Source organism: Malaclemys terrapin, chromosome 2 (assembly GCF_027887155.1).
Source record: "Malaclemys terrapin pileata isolate rMalTer1 chromosome 2, rMalTer1.hap1, whole genome shotgun sequence".
In the NCBI taxonomy this organism is placed as follows: domain Eukaryota; kingdom Metazoa; phylum Chordata; order Testudines; family Emydidae; genus Malaclemys; species Malaclemys terrapin.
In genome coordinates, this window is record NC_071506.1 from 247,529,901 (window position 1) to 247,554,839 (window position 24,939).

General features: G+C 43.8%; 1 protein-coding gene across 1 annotated transcript in view; it reads left to right on the top strand.

The window, feature by feature from the left end:
* The window catches only part of LOC128832917 (macrophage mannose receptor 1-like), a 62,508-nt gene that overhangs the window by 32,132 nt on the left and 5,437 nt on the right, over nt 1-24,939 (top strand). Inside the window, exons 20-27 of the mRNA XM_054020625.1 lie at nt 4,506-4,648; nt 6,231-6,345; nt 7,536-7,684; nt 8,914-9,016; nt 10,415-10,647; nt 14,327-14,492; nt 20,560-20,712; nt 23,640-23,756. Coding sequence (XP_053876600.1) covers nt 4,506-4,648; nt 6,231-6,345; nt 7,536-7,684; nt 8,914-9,016; nt 10,415-10,647; nt 14,327-14,492; nt 20,560-20,712; nt 23,640-23,756 — 1,179 coding nt within the window. The remainder of the gene's footprint in view (nt 1-4,505; nt 4,649-6,230; nt 6,346-7,535; nt 7,685-8,913; nt 9,017-10,414; nt 10,648-14,326; nt 14,493-20,559; nt 20,713-23,639; nt 23,757-24,939) is intronic.

Consider the following 24,939-nt stretch of genomic DNA (forward strand, 5'->3'; position numbering starts at 1 on the left):
TCACTTGCCACATAACCTCAGCCATGCTGAACACAACGCCATCTACAGCCTCAGAAACAACCCTGACATCATAATCAAAAAGGCTGACAAAGGAGGTGCTGTCGTCATCATGAATAAATTGGAATATGACCAGGAGGCTGCTAGACAGCTCTCTAACACCACATTCTACAGGCCATTATCCTCTGATCCCACTGAGGATTACCTAAAGAAACTACACCATCTGCTAAAAAAAACTCCCTGACAAAGCACAGGAACAAATCCGTACAGACACATGCCTAGAACCCCGACCAGGGGTATTCTATTTGATACCCAAGATCCATAAACCTGGATATCCTGGACGCCCCATCATCTCAGGCATTGGCACCCTAACATCAGGCTTGTCTGGTTATGTAGACTCTGTCCTAAGACCCTACGCTACCAGCACTCCCAGCTATCTTCGAGACACCACTGACTTCCTGAGGAAACTACAATCCATCGGTGATCTTCCAGAAAACACCATCCTGGCCACTATGGACGTAGAAGCCCTCTACACCAATATTCCACACAAAGATGGACTACAAGCTATCAGGAACAGTATCCCTGATAATGTCACAGCTAACCTGGTGGCTGAACTTTGTGATTTTGTCCTCACCCACAACTATTTCACATTTGGGGACAATATATACCTTCAAGTCAGCGGCACTGCTATGGGTACCCGCATGGCCCCACAATATGCCAACATTTTTATGGCTGACTTAGAACAACGCTTCCTTAGCTCTCGTCCCCTAATGCCCCTACTCTACTTGCGCTACATTGATGACATCTTCATCATCTGGACCCATGGAAAAGAAGCCCTTGAGGAATTTCACCATGATTTCAATAATTTCCATCCCACCATCAACCTCAGCCTAGATCAATCCACACAAGCGGTCCATTTCCTGGACACTACTGTGCTAATAAGCGATGGTCACATCAATACCACCCTATACCGGAAACCTACTGACCGCTACACTTACCTACATGCCTCCAGCTTCCATCCAGGACACACCACACGATCCATTGTCTACAGCCAAGCTCTAAGATATAACCGCATTTGCTCCAATCCCTCGGATAGAGACAAGCACCTACAAGATCTCTATCAAGCATTCTTAAAACTACAATACCCACCTGCTGAAGTGAAAAAACAGATTGACAGAGCCAAACGAGTACCCAGAAGTCACCTCCTACAAGACAGGCCCAACAAAGAAAATAACAGAACACCACTAGCTGTTACCTTCAGCCCCCAACTAAAACCTCTCCAGCGCAAAATCAGAGATCTACAACCTATCCTGAAAGATGATCCTTTACTCTCACAGATCTTGGGAGACAGACCTGTCCTCGCTTACAGACAACCCCCCCAACCTAAAGCAAATACTCACCAGCAACCACACATCACTGAACAAAACCACTAACCCAGGAACCTATCCTTGTAACAAACCCCGATGCCAACTCTGTCCACATATCTATTCAAGTGACATCATCATAGGACCTAATCACATCAGCCATACCATCAGGGGCTCGTTCACCTGCACATCTACCAATGTGATATATGCCATCATGTGCCAGCAATGCCCCTCTGCCATGTACATTGGCCAAACCGGACAGTCTCTACGCAAAAGAATTAATGGACACAAATCTGACATCAGGAATCAAAATACTCAAAAACCAGTGGGAGAACACTTTAACCTGTCTGGTCATTCAGTGACAGACCTGCGGGTGGCTATATTACAACAGAAAAACTTCAAAAACAGACTCCAAAGAGAGACTGCAGAGCTAGAATTGATATGCAAACTAGACACAATCAACTCCGGTTTGAATAAGGACTGGGAATGGCTGAGCCATTACAAACATTGACTCTATCTCCCCTTGTAAGTACTCTCACACCTATTATCAAACTGTCTGTACTGGCCTAGCTTGATTATCACTTCAAAAGTTTTTTTTTTTTTTCTCTTAATTAATTGGCCTCTCAGAGTTGGTAAGACAACTCCCACCTGTTTATGCTCTCTGTATGTGTGTATATATATCTCCTCAATATATGTTCCATTCTATATGCATCCGAAGAAGTGGGCTGTAGTCCACGAAAGCTTATGCTCTAATAAATTTGTTAGTCTCTAAGGTGCCACAAGTACTCCTGTTCTTCTTTTTGCGGATACAGACTAACACGGCTGTTACTCTGAAACCTTTCATATATTAAATCACCTCAAGAGGCATCTTTAACTCACATATCAAACTTTATAAGCTTTTTTGACATTTTTCAGTCATAGATTAGTATTGTTTGCTCACTTAACCCACTTCCCTCCTTTTCTTTTCTCCATTCCTTTTTGATCTGCACTGTTCTTGAGTACCGACTAGCTGTACAAAGCAACTCCCTGTTAAACAGGTGTTGCCCTACAAGAGTTTGTTTACATACAGCCACTGCATATGTTTGGCTATAGAATGAGAGAGAGGCTTGTGGGGTAAGCGCTAACTGATACTGCTTCAAAAAGGTTCCAAGATCCCTATCCCAAGCATAGGACATTAGTGGTGTGGCTCTGTGGAGGCAAACACTTTAGGAGAAAAACAGTTACGAGAGGTAACTTCTTTTTATTCTGGGAAACAGGAGGATTGTGTATGAAGTAACTCCTGTTTATGAAGATTGTCTTTAATCCAGTTGTATGTCGTACATGGAGACTCTTTAACATCTTTCTGTTAGGGCTAGTAAAAAATGTTCCTTGAAAATTGTTTTTCAGTGGAAAATTGGGGTTTCAATTACACAACATTTTTTTGCAAAAAGGGTCTGTTTTCATAGAAAATTTGGATTTTTCATCAAAAAGTAAACACTCAAAAACTTAAAAAGGGTTGGGGGGGCGGGGTTTGTCTGAAAACCAAACGTATTTTGATTCTGAATGTCACTGAGATGCCACCTGAGCATTGTAGTTTGGGAGTTTCATGTCCTTATTCTTCCCTATGGGCTGTGCCCCCAGCCAGACTTCATCTCTACTGATCCACTTGGGCCATGCAACTGCATGGTGCACTTTCCCCTCATCAAGAGATGTAGTCTGACCAGGAAGCCTGGCCTATAGAGGAGAATGGGTAGGTGTTCAGATGAAATATTACACATTTAGGTTTTTTTTGACAAACACTTGAAATTTTCCATGGAAATTATGAAAACAATCTTTCTTTTTCAACAAAATTTTCCTGGGATCTGTGACATTTTGGGGACCACCCAGATCAGTAAGTGGCTCCGTCACCACCTGTCTTGTAAATTAGGGGCCTTAATACTATGCTATTATGGTTCAGGGCCCTGAAACCAGTAGTCAGCCCTCAAGCATAAAGGTCTCACCCTGGCTTCCACCAGCCTAGTCAATCCTTGCAGGGTGTCACCAACAGCCCTACTGGTCCTGAGTCTTCCCAAATCCGTCCTTCCTGAGTTCTTAACTACCAGACACTCGGACTTTTCTCTTTGGGTTCGTCACCCTTGAAGGTGTGAAAAACAGCCCTCTCCTCATTATCAGTTCACCTTCATACACTCATGCCAGACGTTTTGTACAACAGAGACCTGCTTGGGAGAAACATAAACAAAAATGTATTTAATAGAAAAATCGCAGATTCAAAGATGAACGAGTAAGGGGAAGCAAACACACACAAGTTACACAGAAAATACACATAAAGATGCAACCACAGGTGTTATACTTTCTAATGAGATAAATTCCCTTTTCTAGTACAAGTTACCTTTTGTCTTTGAAGAGTTTCCCAGCATGCCCCCTGTCATAAAGTGGATCCAGCATTTTACATACAGCTTTCCACTTAAAGGTCTGCTCCTCAGTTTCTGGATACCTTTCACTTCAAATCCCTTCCCTTCTTATAGAGTTAGCAGGGTTTTTGTTTGTTTGTTTGTTTTTTTAATTTTCTCTCCAATTATGATGATTCACAGTAGGGGAAATTCCCTTCTTTCTTAGTTTTCCAAGACTGGTGTTTTCTTTTCAGTTTTAAGCTGTTTCAGTGTTGTCCCATTAACTTTAATGGCCCACCATTTGCCTTTTTCTGGGTTGTACAATGTTAGGAACTTGGAATATTCTCATCTGCTCCTCCCTGTCTGATTGTTTAACCGCCCTGTGGTGAGGTGGAGGTGAAGTTGCACCAAAGTTACAATTATAATTTTTTCTCTCTCTCTCCACCACCCCATATGCATACATGCATAACCATAACTTGTATACGTATCTCAAAGTGACAATCAAGTTCAGAACATTACAAGCTTTCATAAAAGACCTTCCTTGATGTATTTTTATAACACAATAACATTGTATACAACCAGCTGATTCAACTGTTTATTCTTTGGGATTCATATCCCCTGTTCTCCCCCTAAGGTGTCTGAACCCTAAATGTTGCAGGGGGAAAATCCCAACTAACTGTACTTTCTATACTGTAATCACCAGAAGAAGGGGTAGATTTTCATTCCAGTCTTCATCTTGTCCAGTAATTTACTTTCCATATTTAATATGTTCCAGGTATGTGGAATGATCTGAACTGTGGTGCTCCAAAAGGCTTCATCTGTGAAAGGCTCAATACTACTACTCATTCAGTAGTTGTTCCCACATCACTTGCACCTCTAGGGGGATGCCCTCAAAATTGGTTTTTGTTTAATAACAAGGTATAGTAGCAAACATCTTCCATATATTTTATTTTATTTGCAAAAGAAACTGAACAAAAAATTATATTTTTGTCTTTTATTATTGTAGTATGGGTTTAGATTATCCGAAGTTGTGTTCTGATTGGCTGATCAGGCCATTCTGGTGACATTATATCCGTATTTAAATAATCTAAGAAATGAGTTTGTGAGTTACTATAGGTTTTAAATGGCTTAGGCACCATTCCTGCAATTACTTTGCAAATGCTTAATTTTAAAAAGATTGTATCACTAACCAAATGTGTGCTGTTTTGTTTGTAATTTATACTGGATGTATACTTTGATACATGTCCAGTGAGCAAAAGTGCCAGCTGTCGGCATGAACAGAGAATGTAAAGCTGCTTCTCAGTTAGAATGAATTCGAAGGAAAAAACCCCATAAATCTGTACAAAGCTTCCTCTTTCCCAATAGGATGTATTCAGAATTGCAGAATATAAACGCATGCCTTCCGGAATGGGTGTACATTGATTTGGAATTGCCCATTGATGCACAAAAAGTCGATATTTATGCAAGTACTTTTTGTCTCTCCACTGTGAGACAAATGTAGTACAACTTTATATTCACTCCCCCTTGCCTTGTTCTCTAAGATGCTGGTACCAGTAGATCATCCAGGAGACAGTGTGGAACTGTACAGAGTTCACTGTGGTGAACAATCACCTACAAGGTGTTAGCAGCAGCAGCATGTGAAAACATTGCCTTCTAGAGGTAGAGCTGCAGCTGTATCATCCTAGCAAACTCAAAGTCACATTTATACCAACTAAAAGTTCTTTGACTACAAAGGTATCAGCACTGTAGGAAGAACTTACTGTTACTACCCTGTACGTTATGGCCTGAAATGCTCAAATGAACAGAGATTGCACAGAAGGATATTTGACAGGTTACTGTTCAATGAGACATTCAAAATGTATCATCCACATTCCCTGTCAGACAAATGCACCAGTGGTACAAATAGTTACACTTTTACCATTGGTTGAAAAAGGTTGATGGAAGAAATACAAAAAGTGGGGAAAAAATGTAACTTTATCTCATGGGAAATTGTTTTCTTTCATAGTGCTTTTACCCCTCTCCTCCCCTTCCTCGCCTCTTCCCCCACTTTTCACTGGAATCTTTCTGTTGGATGAGGAGGGTTATTTATAGCCAGGACCAAATTATTTTGTTCTTTCACTGCTAATATGTGTATTTCCCTCACCATTTTTAACAGGCCAGAGGGTATTTCTTTATCTTTAGTCCTTTAATTGATAAGATAAAAGCTTTTCCTCCTCTTTTATTATATGCTTACTTTGTTATCTTACAGCCATATTCTGTTCTCCTAACCACTAATCAGTTAAGTTTCTCACTGGATGCTAAAGAAAAGGAGCTTTTATGTTAGTTCTCCAGTGTGCATATTTTCTTTTTGTAGATTCATAGATTTTTAAGACCAGAAGGGACCATTAGATCATCTATTCTGACCTCCTGTACAATGCCAGAAATTGATCTTGTTAATTTCAGATGCTTTTGATGTGAAATGGTATTAGATTACAGCCTTCAGCATACTTTTCTTTTTCAGTGTTTCAAAATATTCGGCTCCAGTGAAAATGAGCAATTGTCGTGGCATGCTGCACGAACGGCTTGTATAAATTTGGAAGGAAACCTGGCTTCCATACCAAGTGAAGAAGTGCAAGGTGCAATGTATAGGCCAGGGGTGGGCAAACCTTTTGGCCCAAGGGCCACATTGGGTATGGAAATTGTATGGCGGGCCATGAATACGCATGAAATTGGGGGTTGGGGTGTGGGAGGGGATGAGGGCTCCAGCTGAGGGTGTGGTCTCTGGGGTGGGTCTGGGGATGAGGGGTTGGGGGTGCAGGAGGGTGCTCCAGGCTGGGACCGAGGTGTTCTGAGGGCAGGAGAGGGATCAGGGCTGGGGCAGGGGGTTGGGGTATGGGGAGGGGGGTCAGGTGTGCAGGCTCCAGGCGGCGCTTACCTCAAGCAGTTCCCAGAAGCAGCGGCATGTCCCCCCTCCAGCTCCTATGCGGAGGCACGGCAAGGTGGCTCCCATTGGCCATGGTTCCCAGCCAATGGGAGCTGCGGGGGCCACACTTGGGGTGGGGCAGCGTACCGAGCCCCCTCGCTGCCCCTGCGTGTAGGAGCTGGAGGGGAGACATGCTGCTGCTTCCAGGAGCCATGCGGACTGGGGTAAGCTCCCAACCCTTCTCCCCAGCGGGAGCTCAAGGGCTGGATTAAAACATCTGGTGGGCTGGATGCGGCCCTTGGGCCATAGTTTGCCCACCCCTGGTACAGGCATTTTGGTATTAGATGAGAAATCAGCTAATCCCCCTAACATACAAATTAAAGATTTAAAGCTTCAGTTTTTATAATAGAGCCTGCTACTTTCGCTTAAAACTAATAATTAATGGACACTTAAGTTAGCTGAGAAAAATGTAATTTTGATAACATTTATGTGCATGTATTAGTGGCTTTCCTAAGTCACCTTTTTAAAAGTCCCAGCCTTGGAGGAATTAGTAGCAGATAGACTGGTGTTGCAAGTGCTGTAATGCTAAAATTTGAAACTTGGAGCTTGTCCTATGATAGATTGTGTTTTTAAAATCCAAAACCACATGAAATCAGACTGTGCACATGCATAAGTACCATTCAAATTGATTAAATGTTGCAGAATCAGACTTAGGGAAAATGATAGCTAGACACTCCCAACTTCTGATTCAACTGCCAGGGAAACCATCTCAACTGTGAAATTGCTGGTCTAAAGTGATAAATCTATTAAAACAATTTTGTTTATATTTTATAACTATGATTCTCGCTCCGGATATTTTGGTGTCTTCATGCTTCACTTGTAAAAATGTTTGTTTTCCTTCAGCTTTCCTCATCACCCACTTCAAGGATGCCTCAACTGATACCTGGATTGGACTGAATGATATAAATTCTGAGTACACATTCCTATGGACAGATGGAAGTGGTGTCTACTATACAAACTGGGCCAACAGTTTCCCAAATTATCGCAGTCAGGTAAATGTGGATTGCAAATGATCATTAAACCATCGTACATTTGATAAGGTCAATCAAACCATATATAACTTGCACAATTTATTTCTTATTTAGACTTATTTCCATTAACTTTTTGCTGTTGAGAGTAGAATGGTCATGGTGCAGAGTTCCAGATCTTTTACTAGCAGAAAGGGATAGCTATGTCAGCTTACAGTAGAACCATGTGTTTGGAGCTTCATTTTCAAATATTTCTTTGCAAAAGCCCAGAACTATATTTGGTTGGTGCTTTCCTGGACATAAAGTATTTGCAGACAGTAAATGACACTCAGGGGGTTTATTTAAATTTATGTTTTAGCTTTTCTCTATGATACAATATGAATCCAAACAAATGGATGGAATAAGTCCATATTCTGCAAACCTTACTCAAATGAATAGACCCACTGACTTCACTGGGACTACTCAGGAAACTCACACGGGTAAAGGTTACAAGATGATCGGACAATAACTCTGTAACTTTGGAGCCTTGTAAGGGATTATTAGAATGAATAATAAAATTAAGAGGATGGTGTGTATTTGTAAATATCAGATGCAGATATGCACTCATGCATAAGTTATCATGAAATACAATTGTATGAATAAAATCCTCAAACGAAGAGGAATCTGTGCCTCTTGTTTTCATTCCCACCCCCTGCTCCCCCCCCATGCACTAACCACTAAACATTTCTTCAGAATAAGCTTCTGCTGTGGTCTTTGAAATTTTCCCCAGCATTATGTCAAGTTATTTTAATAGCAAAACATAATTGTGTGTGGTTCAATAATAAATGAAATGGTTAATGTGGAATAATGGCTGTAGTTCCATTTGTTGTGCTCTTACTTTATTGTCTTGACTAAGTATGTCTGCTTTTAACAATAAAAACATATAGCTGATAAGTGATCTGAGGTGAATGGGGTGAGCGGTCGCAACAGCACCCTGAACAATAGAGAAGTTGGTTTTAAAGGGGTGCCCCATGGGAGGCGATGCGATTTGGAAATACCATCACAACAACACAATCAGTTCTGTTGAAATATGAAGCAATTCAATAGATGATTAGATAATGTGGACCAGAGTGGATATAAATAGTGACAGACAGATACATAGCTGATTCAACCATGCAAGCTATCTGGGTCTGCAGATCCAGAAGGAAGAGGATTGTTTCTTGCTTGCTGTTTATTTATTCTTACTCATTTATGTATCATTTCCCCCCCCCCAGGCTGATTGTGTTGTTATGATAAAGGACCCCATTGAGGAAGCAGGGAAATGGAAAGATGTAGACTGCCAAATGAACAAAAGCTACATATGCCAGAGGAACACTGGTGAGTTCTTTCTCCCCAAGCTTCCAAGTTAATTGCATTAAAAACTTGACTGTGATTTTTAGATTGTCTTTATGGTTTAAATGCTGACTTTCCAAATACAGCACATCATCTTTGGCCTCTACATGAAATGAGTTTCACAGCCTTATGTGTTAACATTTTAACAAAACAAACATGTACACTGATCTGTAATACATGTAGCAGCCTGGCCTATAGAAAAGACAGCATATGCCATGCAGCATCCTGCTCTTACATAGATACAAGAATGGGAGAGCACAGGGCCGGCTCCAGGCACCAGCCCTCCAAGCATGTGCTTGGGGCGGCACCTGGAGGGGGGCGGCGCTCACCCGGGGAGAGCGGGGCTGTGGCCAGGCTTGTCACCCTCTCCCGGAGCGCCAGCCGCCCGGGGAGAGCGGAGCCGCTGCCGGGCTTGGCACCCTCTCCTGCCGCGTTCCCCGCCGGGGGTGGGGGGGGGGGAGGGCGGCGGTAGGCTTTTTTGCCTGGGGCAGCAAAAAAGCCAGAGCCGGCCCTGGGAGAGCACCAAAGGCCAGAGCTGTTTCTCCTGCAGCCTGTTCTGACCTGGGACCCCTCCTCACAATGATGAGTAGCCCAAAGGGAAGCTTTATAAGAGTCCCCCTGCTACAACCCACCAGAACCACGAGGAGAGCGTGACTTGCTTTGGATGTGATGATTAGATTGGGTGATGTGGAGCGAGGTGGTTTTGAAAGGGTTGGATTAGGAGAAGGAGGAATTTTTTAAAGTGTTTCGTGCTCAGAGACAGTAGGGGTGGATGCTTGGAGTCTGTTGACTGATGTTCTGTGTGAGAGAGAAGGGTGGTTTGTGGATTAATTTGGAGGGCAGGATGAGGGAGGTGGGCGGCGGGGGGGGGAGGAGGAGGAGAGGCAGAGGGATAGTGTTCAGGCCCCAGATTTTGAAACCTAGCCTGGATTATATTCCCCTCACCATCCCCTCTCTGCCCATTTGCTGTTGGTGGGGTGTATTGGCTCTGCAGGCTCTCCTCCTCCTCCCATGCCCTGGCCACAGTCCAGCTAACTCTGACATGATGGTTAGTGGGTGAAAAGATTGTGCTTCCACTTAGTACATACAGCTGCATTAAAACGAATCACAATCCAGTGCATAGGGAGCCAAATGAGTATAAATCCATGGGAGAGTCTGGCTCAGTAACGGCCAGTCAGAGCAACAAGGACCATGGCTTTTTATAAAAGAACTGAGTCATGGTTTTTGTCACTGAAGTCCTGTCTGGGACGTGCATCCAGTCTTAATATCTGTTAGTGCTACCACTCTTAAGTGTTTGAATACTGCCGACATTTGTTGTTCGGTGGAACAATAAGTCCATGTACTACAAAATTACCTTTCCATGTGTTTGTTTTTTTACTACAGATCCTAAATTATATAATTTCCAAACAACAGTTCCAGTCTCTGGCTTTACCCTTTATGGTAACAGTAGCTATTCACTCATCAGTTCCAGAATGAACTGGGAAGAAGCGCGAAAAAACTGCAAGGCTGAATACTCAGAACTTGCCAGTATTTTAGATCCCTACAGCCAGTCATTCCTGTGGCTACAAGTGTTAAAAGTCGGGCAGCCTGTATGGATAGGTCTTAACAGCAATGTGGTAAGAACATCAAATAAGTGTGACTATGATGCTGCTGATCTATGTCAAATCAGACCTCCCACATTCCTTACTCGAGTGCTGTCTGCAGTTATTATCAAGGGCTCTGTTTGATGTGCTTGCTTTTGTCTCATAGTTGAGTAGTGATTGTGAAAGAACTCCCACTGTTCCTGTTAGCATGCTTCAAAAGCAGCTTAAACTATAGCTAGGGAATGGTGGGAACCATGGAAATGCGCATGGGGGAGACACAGAAAAGGGTATGTGAAGAAGAGATAAGCTGTGGATGGAATTATATACCTGTGGATACACAGTGATGTGAGGAAACCAATAGGAGAGTGGAAGCCATCAAAATGGTGGGGGAGGGAGAGAAGCCGTGGAAGAACATGGGGAGAGGTGCAGATGAGGAATCCTGGGAATGGGAGAAGGGACAAACCAACAGCAGGTGAAAGGGGTGTGTATTCCTTTTGAAAACAATGATTTAGCAAAATGGTTGAAGATCCCAAAAGCCTCAAGGCCTGATTCACTGAAGCTGGTGCCTGACTGATACTGAGGAAGGGCAGGCAGTGTTACTGTTGCTTGCCCTCCTTCGGAATTTCCATTGAATTGGTGCAATTTTAAACTCCAGGGAGAATGACAAGGGGATGTATTAAATCAACTTATCCCCTAGCTGCTCGGGTATCACTCCATTCCCAGTCCATGCCATCCTCTTTGCATTTCACTGGACCCGCAGACTATTGCAGAATGTGGGTTACAAGTGGTGTGGGCCACTTCAGGCTGCCTTTTTGGCAGACTTCTCTCCCCCAGATGCCTGCAGACGTATAGAACTCGGGCTTGGGAATACTTTGGGCTGAATTTACTGCAGAGGTTCATCACTGCCACTGTTTGTTCCAGTGGCTAGGGCTGCAGTGCTACCACATCTGTTTACTTACATTCTTAATTAGTTCTCACAACCATTTTGTTGGGAATCTTTAGTCCCTCCGTACTTTGAAGGAGGGGTTTAAATCTGACAGGGGAGGGGGTCAAGGATCTGCTACTCGCCCTCCCCATGATAATCTGCCCAAATTTGACTGAGTTATTAGCCTCTGAAAATTTCAGTTCACCCATGCTCAGCAGGGACTTGTTAGAGTTTGGCAGCTAAGTTATCCAGAGATTCCATCTGCTGTGGGCATGCTCCATTCCCTCACTGTGCCTGTGTGCGACCAGACTGAGCTTGTACCATTCCTTCTCCTCAGAGCAATTGCTCCATCTCTAGGCTGCAGGGCCAGAGCAAAGACCCTCCCTGCAATGCTCTGCCTGCCAGTCAGGAGCCACCGAGGTCCCAGGCACAGGAACCATGAGCAGGGAGTCGACCTTTCTTGTGCTCTCCTTGCTTGGCAGTGAGCAGGAGGAGTAGGAGGAAGCATGGCTGGAATGCACAGAGCTGAGCAGCTGAGCCTGGGGACAGTGGGATGAAGATACCAGGGTGAGGGGGTCAGACTGGGACAAAGAGTTGGAAAGGGTAGGCAATGGAGCTGGGGAAACATGAGGGACTGGAACTGGGTCAAGAAGCTGTGGCAGGGGCAGCAAGGCAGGGGATGGGACAAGGAGCCAAGGGAGGCTGAGGGGGGTGGGAGATTGAGATAAGGGTGCTGGGGTTGAAGAAACTAGGATGAGGAGTTCAGGAAGATGGAGAACTGGAACAAGAGGCCGGGGGAGGGGGGCCGACAGGCTGAGTCAAGGGCAGGCTGGGGAGAAAGAGAAGGAAGAAGGAGTCAGGCTTGGGGAGGTCAGAGGCAGAAAGTCTATGACCACTGCCCAAGGAACTTGAGCCTCAACATTCCACTCCTGTCAGCAAATTGTGGCAAAATTGGTTGACACATTTGTGCCTCTTCTCCCTGCAGTGGCTGGCCTACATAGAGGATAACAATCTACTACTGCTGTCAGTTACTCTGTTAGCTCAAGTAGCGGAGGTCTGTGCTGTGAAGCCAAAAGTTCTAGCCCTACCTATAAGACCAATGGGAATCAATATGGTTCCACATGGTGGAATTTGTGTTTTTTCAGTTTGCTTTAAACAAACAAAAAACTAGGAAAATACATTTAAAAAATGATGAATGTTAAGAATATTGCTTGTGCAACCTTAATTTGGACTCTTTCCACCTATGTGTTATGCTATCGTCTTTAATCATATGATCACATACTATTTTTTCCTATAGTATCCCTGCTTCATTCAGTACACAGCCTGGAAAGTGCTCATTGAATGACTTGAGGCTGTGCAGTGAATGAGGCTGTTGTCTGTAGGACCACGGAGACATATGTTGCAAACGTTGGAAGGTGTATGGTTGCAAGGATGGTCTCATGGTTTAGGTAATAGAATACTCTTGGAGAAATGGATTCTGTCTCTGCCCCAGAGTTCCTGTGTAATGCTGGATGAGTCACTAAATTAACATTTTCACAGGTGGTCAGTAAGTCCATATCTACACGGAATACTCGGAAGTTAAGGCAAATCAACTAAAGGTGTGAAATCAATGTGCACAAGTTAATCCTCCGTGTAGATGCTCTCTCTTAGGAGTAAAGTAACCTTAGCTCGCTGTAGCTTAATCCTCCTTTGAGCATCCATGTGGGAGTTTAATATACTTTAACTCAGGGGTAGGCAACCTATGGCACGCGTGCCGAAGGCAGCACGCGAGCTGATTTTCAGTGGCACTCACACTGCCCAGGTCCTGGCCACCGGTCCGGGGGGGTCTGCATTTTAATTTAACTTTAAATGAACTTTCTTAAACATTTTAAAAACCTTATTTACTTTACATACAACAATAGTTTAGTAATATATTATAGATTTATAGAAAGAGACCTTCTAAAAACGTTAAAATGTATTACTGGCACGTGAAACCTTAAATCAGAGTGAATAAATAAAGACTCGGCACACCACTTCTGAAAGGTTGCCGACCCCTGCTTTAACTTATGCATTTTAACATCACTCCTTTTGATTGATTTGCCTTAACTTTCCTTAGTATCCCAATGTAGACATGACCTAATTGTGTGTGTGTGCCTGTTTTCTGGGTGCCCGACTTGGGATATTTGGGGCCTATTTTGCAGAAGTCCTGAGCACTCACAGCTGCAACTGAAGTAAATGAGATCTGTGATCTGAACATACAAAGTGCTTTATAATGCTAAGTTACCCGAAAAATCAGGTCATATGCATCTGTCACGGCCACTCAAAATTAGTGAACACTTTTGACATTAATGTCTCTGTGCACCAGTTCCTGATCTGTCAAATGGGAATAATAATATCACTTCACCTCATTAATGTTTGTGAAGCACTCAGATACTATAGTGATGAGTATCATAAAAAAGCCCATTAGGAAGTGAATAATTCTGTTTTCAAAGCAGGATTTGAGTAGTGTGCCATAAATAAGGCATGGGGACATATATTGAACAATGAGGATAAAATCTAATTTTGAATAATTTCCCATTAGGTGAGCACCGTCCATTCTGTGCTCTGAAAGAAGCAGGCATCCTGTGGAAAAAAGTGTGTGATCATGTAATTAAAGATGATATCATAATGCATGCACACAAGGGGGCTGAATTAAGGTTTTATAGACTAACTTATTTCTGACATTTGAGTTTGTGACCGTAATGTTCTTTTTTTTTTTTTAAGACAGTTTTTGGATGCAATATTATCTTCATTGTCTTTTGTTTTTAGACTAGTGGCTTTTACAAGTGGACTGATAACTGGAGAATCAAGTACTCTAAGTGGGCCAGTGAGGAGCCAAAACAGAACTTGGCCTGTGTTTATTTAGATGTTGATGGGACCTGGAAGACAGGGTCTTGTGACGAAAATTACCTCTCTGTCTGTAAAAGGTCTGATGGTAAGCAACTGAATTTAGCAATTTTAATTAGTGAGCTTTAAGTTTAAATGCATTCAAGTCTTGATTATGACTACAATAGAACCTCAGAGTTACAAACACCAGAGTTACGAATTGACCAGTCAACTGCACACCTTGGAACTGGAAGTATGCAATCAGATAGCAGCAGAGACCAAAACAAACAAACAACAACAAAAAAGCAAATACAGCACAGTACTGCGTTAAATGTAAAGTACTAAAAAAATTTTTAGTTTTAAAAATTACAGTTAAAAAAAAAAGATTTGACAAGCTAAGGAAACTGTTTCTGTGCTTGTTTCATTTAAATTAAGATGCTTAAAGGCAATATTTTCCTTCTGTGGAGTAAAGTTTCAAAGCTGTATTAAGTTCAGTTGTAAACTTTTGAAAGAACAACCATAACGTTTTATTCAGAGTTACGAACATCCTCCATTCCTGAGGCATTTGTAACTCTGAGGTTCTATTGTGTGTGTGTATATATATATATATTTAAATAATGAATGTGACCGTTGACGTGTACTCTGCTCTAATATTGGTTTCTTTGAAGGAAATAGTCATTGATACAGTTTCTTGGTGCTTGACAGACGCTAACTAGTGAATTCTAAAGATTTTTCAAAGTTTATTCCACAAACTAATTGGTGCATTATGCCACTTTATTTTCAGTCTGTAAGCTATGGACCCACTGTTGCATCCCTTGCATATCCAAATACTCTGACTTGAATGAGAGTTTTGGATGCTCAAGAATTTCAGAATTAGGCCTTTTCTACTCAGCTACAAATCTGTCAATCCAACAGGAAGTATCAATGGAGATTTATTGGAATGTCTAAAATCAGCTGCCCCGGCTTCTCGGTTCCCCCCGGAAGCAAGGTCTAGCCGCCTGCGGCTCCCAGCTGGGAGAGGGTTCCATTCTCATCTTGGCTCCCAGCCAGGAGTGGGATCCAGCCACCCAGCTCTCCAGAGGAGTGGAGGGCAGCTGGGTTCTAGCTCCCTGGCTTTCTTGTCAATTTCATAGAATCATCGAATCATAGAATATGAGGGTTGGAAGGGACCTCAAGAGGTCATCTAGTCCAACCCCCTGCTCAAAGCAGGACCAATTCCCAAATAAATCATCCCAGCCAGGGCTTTGTCAAGCCGGGCCTTAAAAACCTCCAAGAGAGGAGACTCCACCACCTCCCTAGGTAACGCATTCCAGTGCTTCACCACCCTCCTAGTGAAATAGTGTTTCCTAATATCCAACCTGGAGCTCCCCCACTGCAACTTGAGACCATTGCTCCTTGTTCTATCATCTGCCACCACTGAGAACAGCCAAGCTCCATCCTCTTTGGAACCCCCCTTCAGGTAGTTGAAGGCTGCTATCAAATCCCCCCTCATTCTTCTCTTCTGGAGACTAAACAATCCCAGTTCCCTCAGCCTCTCCTCATAAGTCATGTGCTCCAGACCCCTAATCATTTTTGTTGCCCTCAGCTGGACTCTTTCCAATTTTTCCACATCCTTCTTGTAGTGTGGGGCCCAAAACTGGACACACTACTCCAGATGAGGCCTCACCAATGTCGAATAAAAGGGAACGATCACATTCCTCGATCTGCTGGCAATGCCCCTACTTATACAGCTCAAAATGCCGTTAGCCTTCTTGGCAACAAGAGCACACTGTTGACTCATATCCAGCTTCTTGTCCACTGTGACTCCTAGGTCCTTTTCTGCAGAACTGCTACCTAGCCATTCGGTCCCTAATCTGTAGCAGTGCATGGGATTCTTCCGTCCTAAGTGCAGGACTCTGCACTTGTCCTTGTTGAACCTCATCAGGTTTTTTTTTGGTCCAATCCTCTAATTTGTCTAGGTCCCTCTGAATCCGATCCCTACCCTCTAGTGTATCTACCACGCCTCCTAGTTTAGTGTCATCTGCAAACTTGCTGAGAGTGCAGTCCACACCATCCTCCAGATCATTAATAAAGATATTAAACAAAACCGGCCCCAGGACCGACCCTTGGGGCACTCCGCTTGAAACCAGCTGCCAACTAGACATGGAGCCATTGATCACTACCCGTTGAGCCCGATGATCTAGCCAGCTTTCTATCCACCTTACTCTCCATTCATCCAGCCCATACTTCTTTAACTTGGCTGCAAGAATACTGTGGGAGACCGTATCAAAAGCTTTGCTAAAGTCAAGGAATAACACATCCACTGCTTTCCCCTCATCCACAGAGCCAGTTATCTCATCATAGAAGGCAATTAGGTTAGTCAGGCACGACTTCCCCTTGGTGAATCAATCCAGACTGTTCCTGATCACTTTCCTCTCCTCTAAGTGTTTCAGAATTGATTCCTTGAGGACCTGCTTCATGATTTTTCCAGGGACTGAGGTCAGGCTGATTGGCCTGTAGTTCCCCGGATCCTCCTTCTTCCCTTTTTTAAAGATGGGCACTACATTAGCCTTTTTCCCATCATCTGGGACCTCCCCCGATCGCCATGAGTTTTCAAAAATAATGGCTAATGGCTCTGCAATCTCACCCGCCAACTCCTTTAGCACCCTTGGATGCAGCGCCTCTGGCCCCATGGACTTGTGCACGTCCAGTTTTTCTAAATAGTCCCGAACCACTTCTTTCTCCACAGAGGGCTGGTCACCTTCTCCCCATATTGTGCTGCCCAGTGCAGCAGTCTGGGAGCTGACCTTGTTCATGAAGACAAAGGCAAAAAAAGCATTGAGTACATTAGCTTTTTCCACATCCTCGGTCACTAGGTTGCCTCCCTCATTCAGTAAGGGGCCCACACTTTCCTTGACTTTCTTCTTGTTGCTAACATACCTGAAGAAACCCTTCTTGTTACTCTTAACATCTCTTGCTAACTGCAACTCCAAGTGTGATTTGGGCTTCCTGATTTGGCCTGCCATATTTACTATTCTTTCTACACATCGGGATGGTTTGTTCCTGCAACCGCAATAAGGATTCTTTAAAATACAGCCAGCTCTCCTGGACCCCTTTGCCCTTCATGTTATTCTCCCAGGGGATCCTGCCCATCTGTTCCCTGAGGGAGTCAAAGTCTGCTTTTCTGAAGTCCAGGGTCCGTATTCTGCTGCTCTCCTTTCTTCCTTGTGTCAGGATCCTGAACTCGACCATCTTATGGTCATTGCCTCCCAGGTTCCCATCCACTTTTGCTTCCCCTACTAATTCTTCCCTGTTTGTGAGCAGCAGGTCAAGAAAAGCTCTGCCCCTAGTTGGTTCCTCCAGCACTTGCACCAGGAAATTGTCCCCTACACTTTCCAAAAACTTCTTGGATTGTCTGTGCACTGCTGTATTGCTCTCCTAGCAGATATCAAGGTGATTAAAGTCTCCCATGAGAACCAGGGCCTGCGATCTAGCAACTTCTGCTAGTTGCAAGAAGAAAGCCTCGTCCACCTGATCCCCCTGGTCTGGTGGTCTATAGCAGACTCCAACCACGACATCACCCTTGTTGCTCACACTTCTCAACTTTATCCAGAGACTCTCAGGTTTTTCTGCAGTTTCATACCGGAGCTCTGAGCAGTCATACTCCTCTCTTACATACAACGCAACTCCCCCACCTTTTCTGCCCTGCCTGTCCTTCCTGAACAGTTTATATCCATCCATGACAGTACTCCAGTCATGTGAGTTATCCCACCAAGTCTCTGTTATTCCAATCGCATCATAGTTCCCTGACTGTGCCAGGACTTCCAGTTCTCCCTGCTTGTTTCCCAGGCTTCTTGCATTTGTGTATAGGCACTTAAGATAACTCATCGATCGTCCCTCTTTCTCAGCATGAGACAGGAGTCCTCCCCTCTTGCGCTCTCCTGCTTGTGCTTCCTCCCAGGATCCCATTTCCCCACTTACCTCAGGGCTTTGGTCTCCTTCCCCCGGTGAACCTAGTTTAAAGCCCTCCTCTCTAGGTTAGCCAGCCTGCTAGCGAAGATGCTCTTCCCTCTCTTCATTAGGTGGAGCCCATCTCTGCCTAGCACTCCTCCTTCTTGGAACACCATTCCATGGTCGAAGAATCCAAAGCCTTCTCTCCGACACCACCTGCGTAGCCATTCGTTGACTTCCACGATTCGACGGTCTCTACCCCGGCCTTTTCCTTGCACAGGGAGGATGGACGAGAACACCACTTGCGACTCAAACTCCTTTATCCTTCTTCCCAGAGCCACGTGGTCTGCAGTGATCCGCTCAAGGTCATTCTTGGCAGTATCATTGGTGCCCACGTGGAGAAGCAGGAAGGGGTAGCGATCCGAGGGCTTGATGAGTCTCGGCAGTCTCTCCGTCACATCGTGTATCCTAGCTCCTGGCAAGCAGCAGCCCTCTCGGTTTTCCCCGTCGGGGCAGCAGATAGATGACTCAGTCCCCCTGAGGAGGGAGTCACCGACCCCCACCACCCTCCTCTTCCTCTTGGGAGTGGTGGTCATGGAACCCCCATCCCTAGGACAGTGCATCTTTTGCCTTCCAATCGGTGGAGTCTCCTTCTGCTCCCTTCCCTCAGATGGGTCATCTAGTCCACTCTCTGCATTAGTACCTGTAGAGAGAACATGGAAATGATTGCTCACCTGTATCTCCATTGCTGGTGCATGGACGCTCCTCTTTCTCCTTCTGGAGGTCACATGCTGCCAAACCTCTTCACAATCCTTCTGTCCCTGCTGCGCCTGCTCTGAATCTTCAGAACATTGTGGCCGTAGAAGCATCTCCTGACCAGGAAAACTTCATTTTCCCTTATGCAACGCAGAGTCGATGCTCGTTTCTCCAGCCCTTGAACCTTCTCTTCCAATATGGAGACCAGCTTGCAGTTTGTACAGACAAAGTCGCTTCTGTCTTGTGGAAGAAAGACAAACATGGCACAACCTGTGCAGGTTACAACAGCTGATCACTCATCTTCCATATCACCGTCCTCTTAAGAGCTTTCACAGCTGTTGCAGGAACTACTCAGAGAAACCTGCAGATGAAAGCCTCAGTGAGCTCTCCCCAAGAGAACTCCCAGGCAAACTCCCTCTGTTAGCCTCTGCTGTTCGCCGCTCAGCTGGTTCGCTGCTGACTGCCCTTATATACCAGTCAGGCCCACTCAAGGCCCACCTGGAACAAAGCACTCCCAATTCACACTTTTCAAACAAACAAGCAATCAATCAAGCACACGGTCAAACTGACCAACTGTCCCAGCAGCAGACACTCAGATACTCACCAACACAACCCCCCTAATGCAGCACTTAGCGTACCTCCTCTCAGACAGCTCCCAGGCAAACTCCCTCTGTTAGGCCTGGTCCCCACTAACCCCCCACTTCGGACTAAGGTACGCAAATTCAGCTACGTTATTAACGTAGCTGAATTCGAAGTACCTTAGTCCGAACTTACCGCGGGACCAGACGTGGCAGGGAGGCTCCCCCGTCGATGCCGCATACTCCTCTTGCCGAGCTGGAGTACCGGCGTCAACGGCGAGCACTTCCGGGATCGATCCCAGAACATCGATTGCCTGCCGCCAGACCCTCCGGTAAGTGTAGACGTACCCTTAGCCTCTGGTGTTCGCCGCTCAGCTGGTTTGCTGCTGACTGCCTTTATATACCAGTCAGGCCCACTCAAGGCCCACCTGGAACAAAGCACTCCCAATTCACGCTTTTCAAACAAACAAGTTCAAATTTCATGGCTCCAACAGCCAATGTAAGGGACGCAGTGTCTACACAGATGCTGTGTCACCCTAACTACACCTACATAAGCCCTACACCCCTTGTGGAGTTGGAGTTATTATGCTGGTGTAGTAGGGCACTTACATTAGTGGGACAAGGTTGTTGTGTAGACCCAGACATTGTTAGACCAACATGAACTGCCTTGTGTCGACCTAACTGTGTTGTGGAGACCTGGCCTCAGCTGAAGTCAGTGCAGTTACCCCAATGTAAAACCTCCACAGCAGAGTAGAGAATCTGGCCCAGATCATGAACCGTGAATATCTGAGGTTCTTTTTCATGGTATCATGGTCAAATTAGTAGTGGCTGCTTATGGTACAGTATATATGTGTTTTCAGTAACATATCTGAAAAGCCCTTATTGATTTCATACAGCATGGTTTCTTCTCAGTTGTAGTCCCTACTGAACCTCCACAACTCCCTGGCAAATGTCCTACATCTGACATACGCAGATCTTGGATTCCCTTCCATGGTCACTGTTATTACATTGAGTCCTCAGAGACGGAAAGCTGGCCCCAGTCTTCCATGGAATGTGTTCGATTAGGTGAGTGTCATCTTTAATTAGGATCTAACAGTTTCCTGCAGGCTCACCACCTATTTTGGGCACCAGCCCTACTATCTGCCCCCCAGCAGTTTGATCTTATCTTCAAAGTGAAAAACTGGGGCACTGTAGGGAAGTAGGCAGGTAGGAAAGAGGTTGGTGGGAAAAGTGGAATTAAAGGAAGCCCTTTCTCCCCTTTCAGCATGAAAAACTGGGAAACTTTACAGTAAAGGTGAGGGTAAAACAAAACAATATTTATCTCTCAAGCCCCCCCCCCCCCATCCTGTTAATCCTTTTACTGTCTGCCTTTTAGCTTTCCTCAGTTGATGAGCAGAGCCACCTAGTTAATTGGTTAATCATTCAGTCCTTAACCAATTATCTCCCTAATTTGCTCCATGTTTGGATTCTTACCAAATACCCAGAGTGGTGAGTCAGCCTAAGGCTACTCTCACTTGATCACCAGGCCACTGGTCTGAACCTGGCATAGGTTAAGAGTGAATAAAATTAGTTGCTATGTGATTACTGTTTGGTGGTGAGACATGGTGCACTAGCCGTTCGGGGTTTGAGGAGGGAACACATCTGGGCTGACAGTGTCCTGGTCCCTAGAAATAAAACCCACTACCCTGTACCTATATAGGGAGGAACCAGGATCAACAAGGGTTAAGAGGCTTTGTTTACTTGTAAGGTGGCATTTGGTATCCTGCCAATTAACCTAGCAATAGGAATTTAATCAGCTGACTTTCCAAAGGAAGGAAGATGGGAGTTCAAGATGCAGGTCTGCAAGGTCTCTTGTCCAGGTACCTGGGAAAAAGCAGATGTATTTTGGACCCTCCTGGTTTCCTTTTACTTGTTTCAATTTAATGACTGTAAAAGGAGTTCCTGGTCTGTGCCAAAATGAGAGAGGTTCTTGATATTTTGTTCTGTTAAAGCCCTAATGAACTGAGCACTTCAAGAAGAGGAGACTTGGTTGTTAGCCACAACCCAGAATTTTACGTGGCCTATGTGAAATGAGTTGGTGGTCTCAGTTTAATACTTCTTAGATGTTGGTACCCTAGTGTGGCAAATCCACCATAAAAGGAAAAGAGCCTAATGCTGGTCTCTTGTAATAACTGGGCCTACAAATTTACCCTAATTGTGAGCTCAACTGTAAGAAGTGAGTAAAAGTTTATAAAATGTCACAACAACCTATGATAATAAATGCTAATAGGAAAAGGTACAAAAGGGAGACGGACTAAATTAGTCCAAACAAAAAGGCTTACTGATACAATTATAGGACTGTGTTGAGATGGTGCCTGGTAAATAAGAGACATTTGGGACTGAAAATCAATTAACCAAAACTGGCATGTTGGTTATTAGGCCTAATTGGTGGATAAAATAATAAGGGGATGGGCTATTCCACCCAATGCTCCCTTTTGTGGTCCTCAAAAAGAAAAGCTGGCTAGCAAGATGCTGGCTGACTGAAAGATGAGAGAATGGGAAGGAGCAAACTTTACCCTCATGACTGCCACCCCCACCATCTCCTGGGATCCGTGGAGCTATTGGGCCTCCATTGTACTTTTGACATCCTGAGAGAGCCCTTCATCAGACCAGATCAGACAGAAACACCCAGATGACATTGGGTCACTGCTACCAGCTTTAGTGAAATCTCAGCCATGACCCGGGATGTGAGACTGTGTCTCCACCCCATGTGTCCTTGTCCTTCCCCACCTTATTTCTTTTTCTATCTCTCTCCATTTTCCTTCTGCTTAATAAGGATCTGGCTTAGCCAGCAAAGACTGCATATTTTGCAACACTGCTATAAGGGCAGCTAAATGCAATGCTCTGGGCAGCCCAATAGTGGTACAGGTTTGCCAGGTCTCAGAGTGGCTAATAAGACCATGTGCTATGCCTGTGTTTTTCCAGAAGTAAAGTTGCAAGTGAGAGTCAACAGATACATAAACAGTATTTTCTGTTTTAGCTGTTCTTTTCTTCACCCTTTTGTTTTGTCTTCTAGGAAACAGAATTAGATTTTAACAACAGCTACAACAGCCCTGTCCATTTCAACTAACTTTTTCTTTTTCCCCCCAAAAGGAGTTATTACCATTTTTAATACCATCTAAGAGACCATCAGATGATGGGGCAGGGCAGTTCTTTTTAAAAACTCTGTCCACCTAAAGGGAAGGGGAACATGGGATACTGTTAAAATGGAAGACTTAATACTTTACATTTCACATGCTTTAACCTTTCTCCTCCTTGTTTTCTGTATCTTTAATAAAAGGTTAAAAATATTTTAATGATGTGTTTGCCAAGGTACTAAGGTGTCTGAGGACTCTGTATACTAAACCTTGCTTAACTCTGTTTATTGTTGGACAGTGACAGGATCATGTTAATACCTTTGATTCTTAGGCCCCACTTATTAATGTAGATGGAATATAACAGGATGTCAGTATTGAGGAAACTGGGATTATGGTGGTAATAAGATCATCCCCTTAACTGGGATATGATGATATTTCTTATTTCCCAAATCAGCTTCTCTCTTCTTTCTTTTTTTTTTTTTAATCCCCGTTGCAAGAGGGAATATATTTAAAAAAAAAAAAAGCTGCATTTTTCTATTTGCATTGTCTCTGGCACGTTAAACAGCAGGGAAGGATTGGGGTTGATTGAAAAAATGGCGCATGCAAATACAAAACTAATATAAGATATGTATTGCCTAGAAATAACCAGCATAGCAGCAGGATGTTTTCCTCTAAAGAGCAAAATGCAAGGGCTGTTACTGATCTGTTTCTGGAGCTCTGATTGACTTCAGTGGCAAAAATTAATTATAGTCTATGGCTATTTTAAATGTATCAGGAGGGTTAAGAAAATGTCTTCATGATTGTTTCAAGGGGCAGATTGTTTTCTATGGTGAAACATGCTTAAATTATGCTTATTTATTAATTTATGTTTTGCAGGAGCCTCTTTGGTTTCCATAGAAAATAGGGCTGAAATGAATTTTCTCTTGCACCACTTGGATGCATTTGCAAGAGACTCAAGACAGTTTTGGATTGGAATGTACAAGAATGTGGATGGTAATTATTTAACTTTCAATAGTTATTGACAAATAAGTACTCAAACAGAAGATGGAAATCTGATGTCAAATGCTTAATATTTTTCAATTATAGTACATAAAAAGGAGAAATTATTCAGAAAGGTGACTGCACATTTTATATCCCTGTCTCTCTCTCTTGTAAATAGAAAAAATTACACGCCTACAGTATTTCATCCAGTTTATTTCATTTCACACTTTTCTTTCATTCCCTTGATATTTAACCAAACTTAACAGCACCTCAGTTTTTGAAGAAACCTCAGTGTTAAGTATTTATTCAGCAAGAGGAAGTTCTGAAAAGTCTGCTAAAGTCTTTTAAAGAAATATATTTCTGTATTTATTGGTTAGGATTGTAATGCTGTTTTTCTCCTGTGAAGCCACAGCCTGTCATGGGGAGGGGATATGAGGAGGGTTTCCGTAGCAGCTACTATTCTTGCTGGTATTTCGTTTGAGCTAGATGCAATACCTCCAGAAGCCTTGGAGAGCATATATAACAGCAGCCTTTGGTATACCATTAATACCACTGCAGTGTGAGGTGAGCATTCTGCTCCTTGCTGGCTGGTTGATCCTAGATGCTACAGAAAATAGACAGGAACATGCCACCTTACCGATTTACTCCTTTTGGGCCCACTGGATGTTTTCAGCACAGTTACTGGTACTAGACTTTCCTAGTCCTAGGCACTGGAACTACAGCTCCTATGAGGCACTGCAACAGCATTCCTGAATCGAACTGTTCAGTTTTCAGTCACAAGTTTTGGCCAAAAGATTAGTTTTCAGTGAAATTATTTTGGTTTTTAATTTGCTGAAAACTTGAAAATTTCCATGAATGAAAACAATTTGATTTTCATTTTCCATCTAGCTCCAAGTCTAGGCACTGGGATTCCCTTCATCCTTGAGACACAGGAAGTAGCAGCTGTTCCTCCTAGCTGGGCTCTGAGTAAGGGAAGAGCAGAGAACAATAGGTATATTTTTAAGTCATCCTGATACAATCAGGCAGAATTAATTAACTGAGCCAGACCTTGCAAGGGAGCTGATTTCTAGCCTTGGCTCTGATGCAGAGCCAAAACCACAGGGGCAAGAGGGGGTGCAGCTCAGCACCCCCACCTTAAAAATTGTTCCAGCACCACTGTACTGGGATATTTTTAAGTCCTGATTTGCTGCTTACA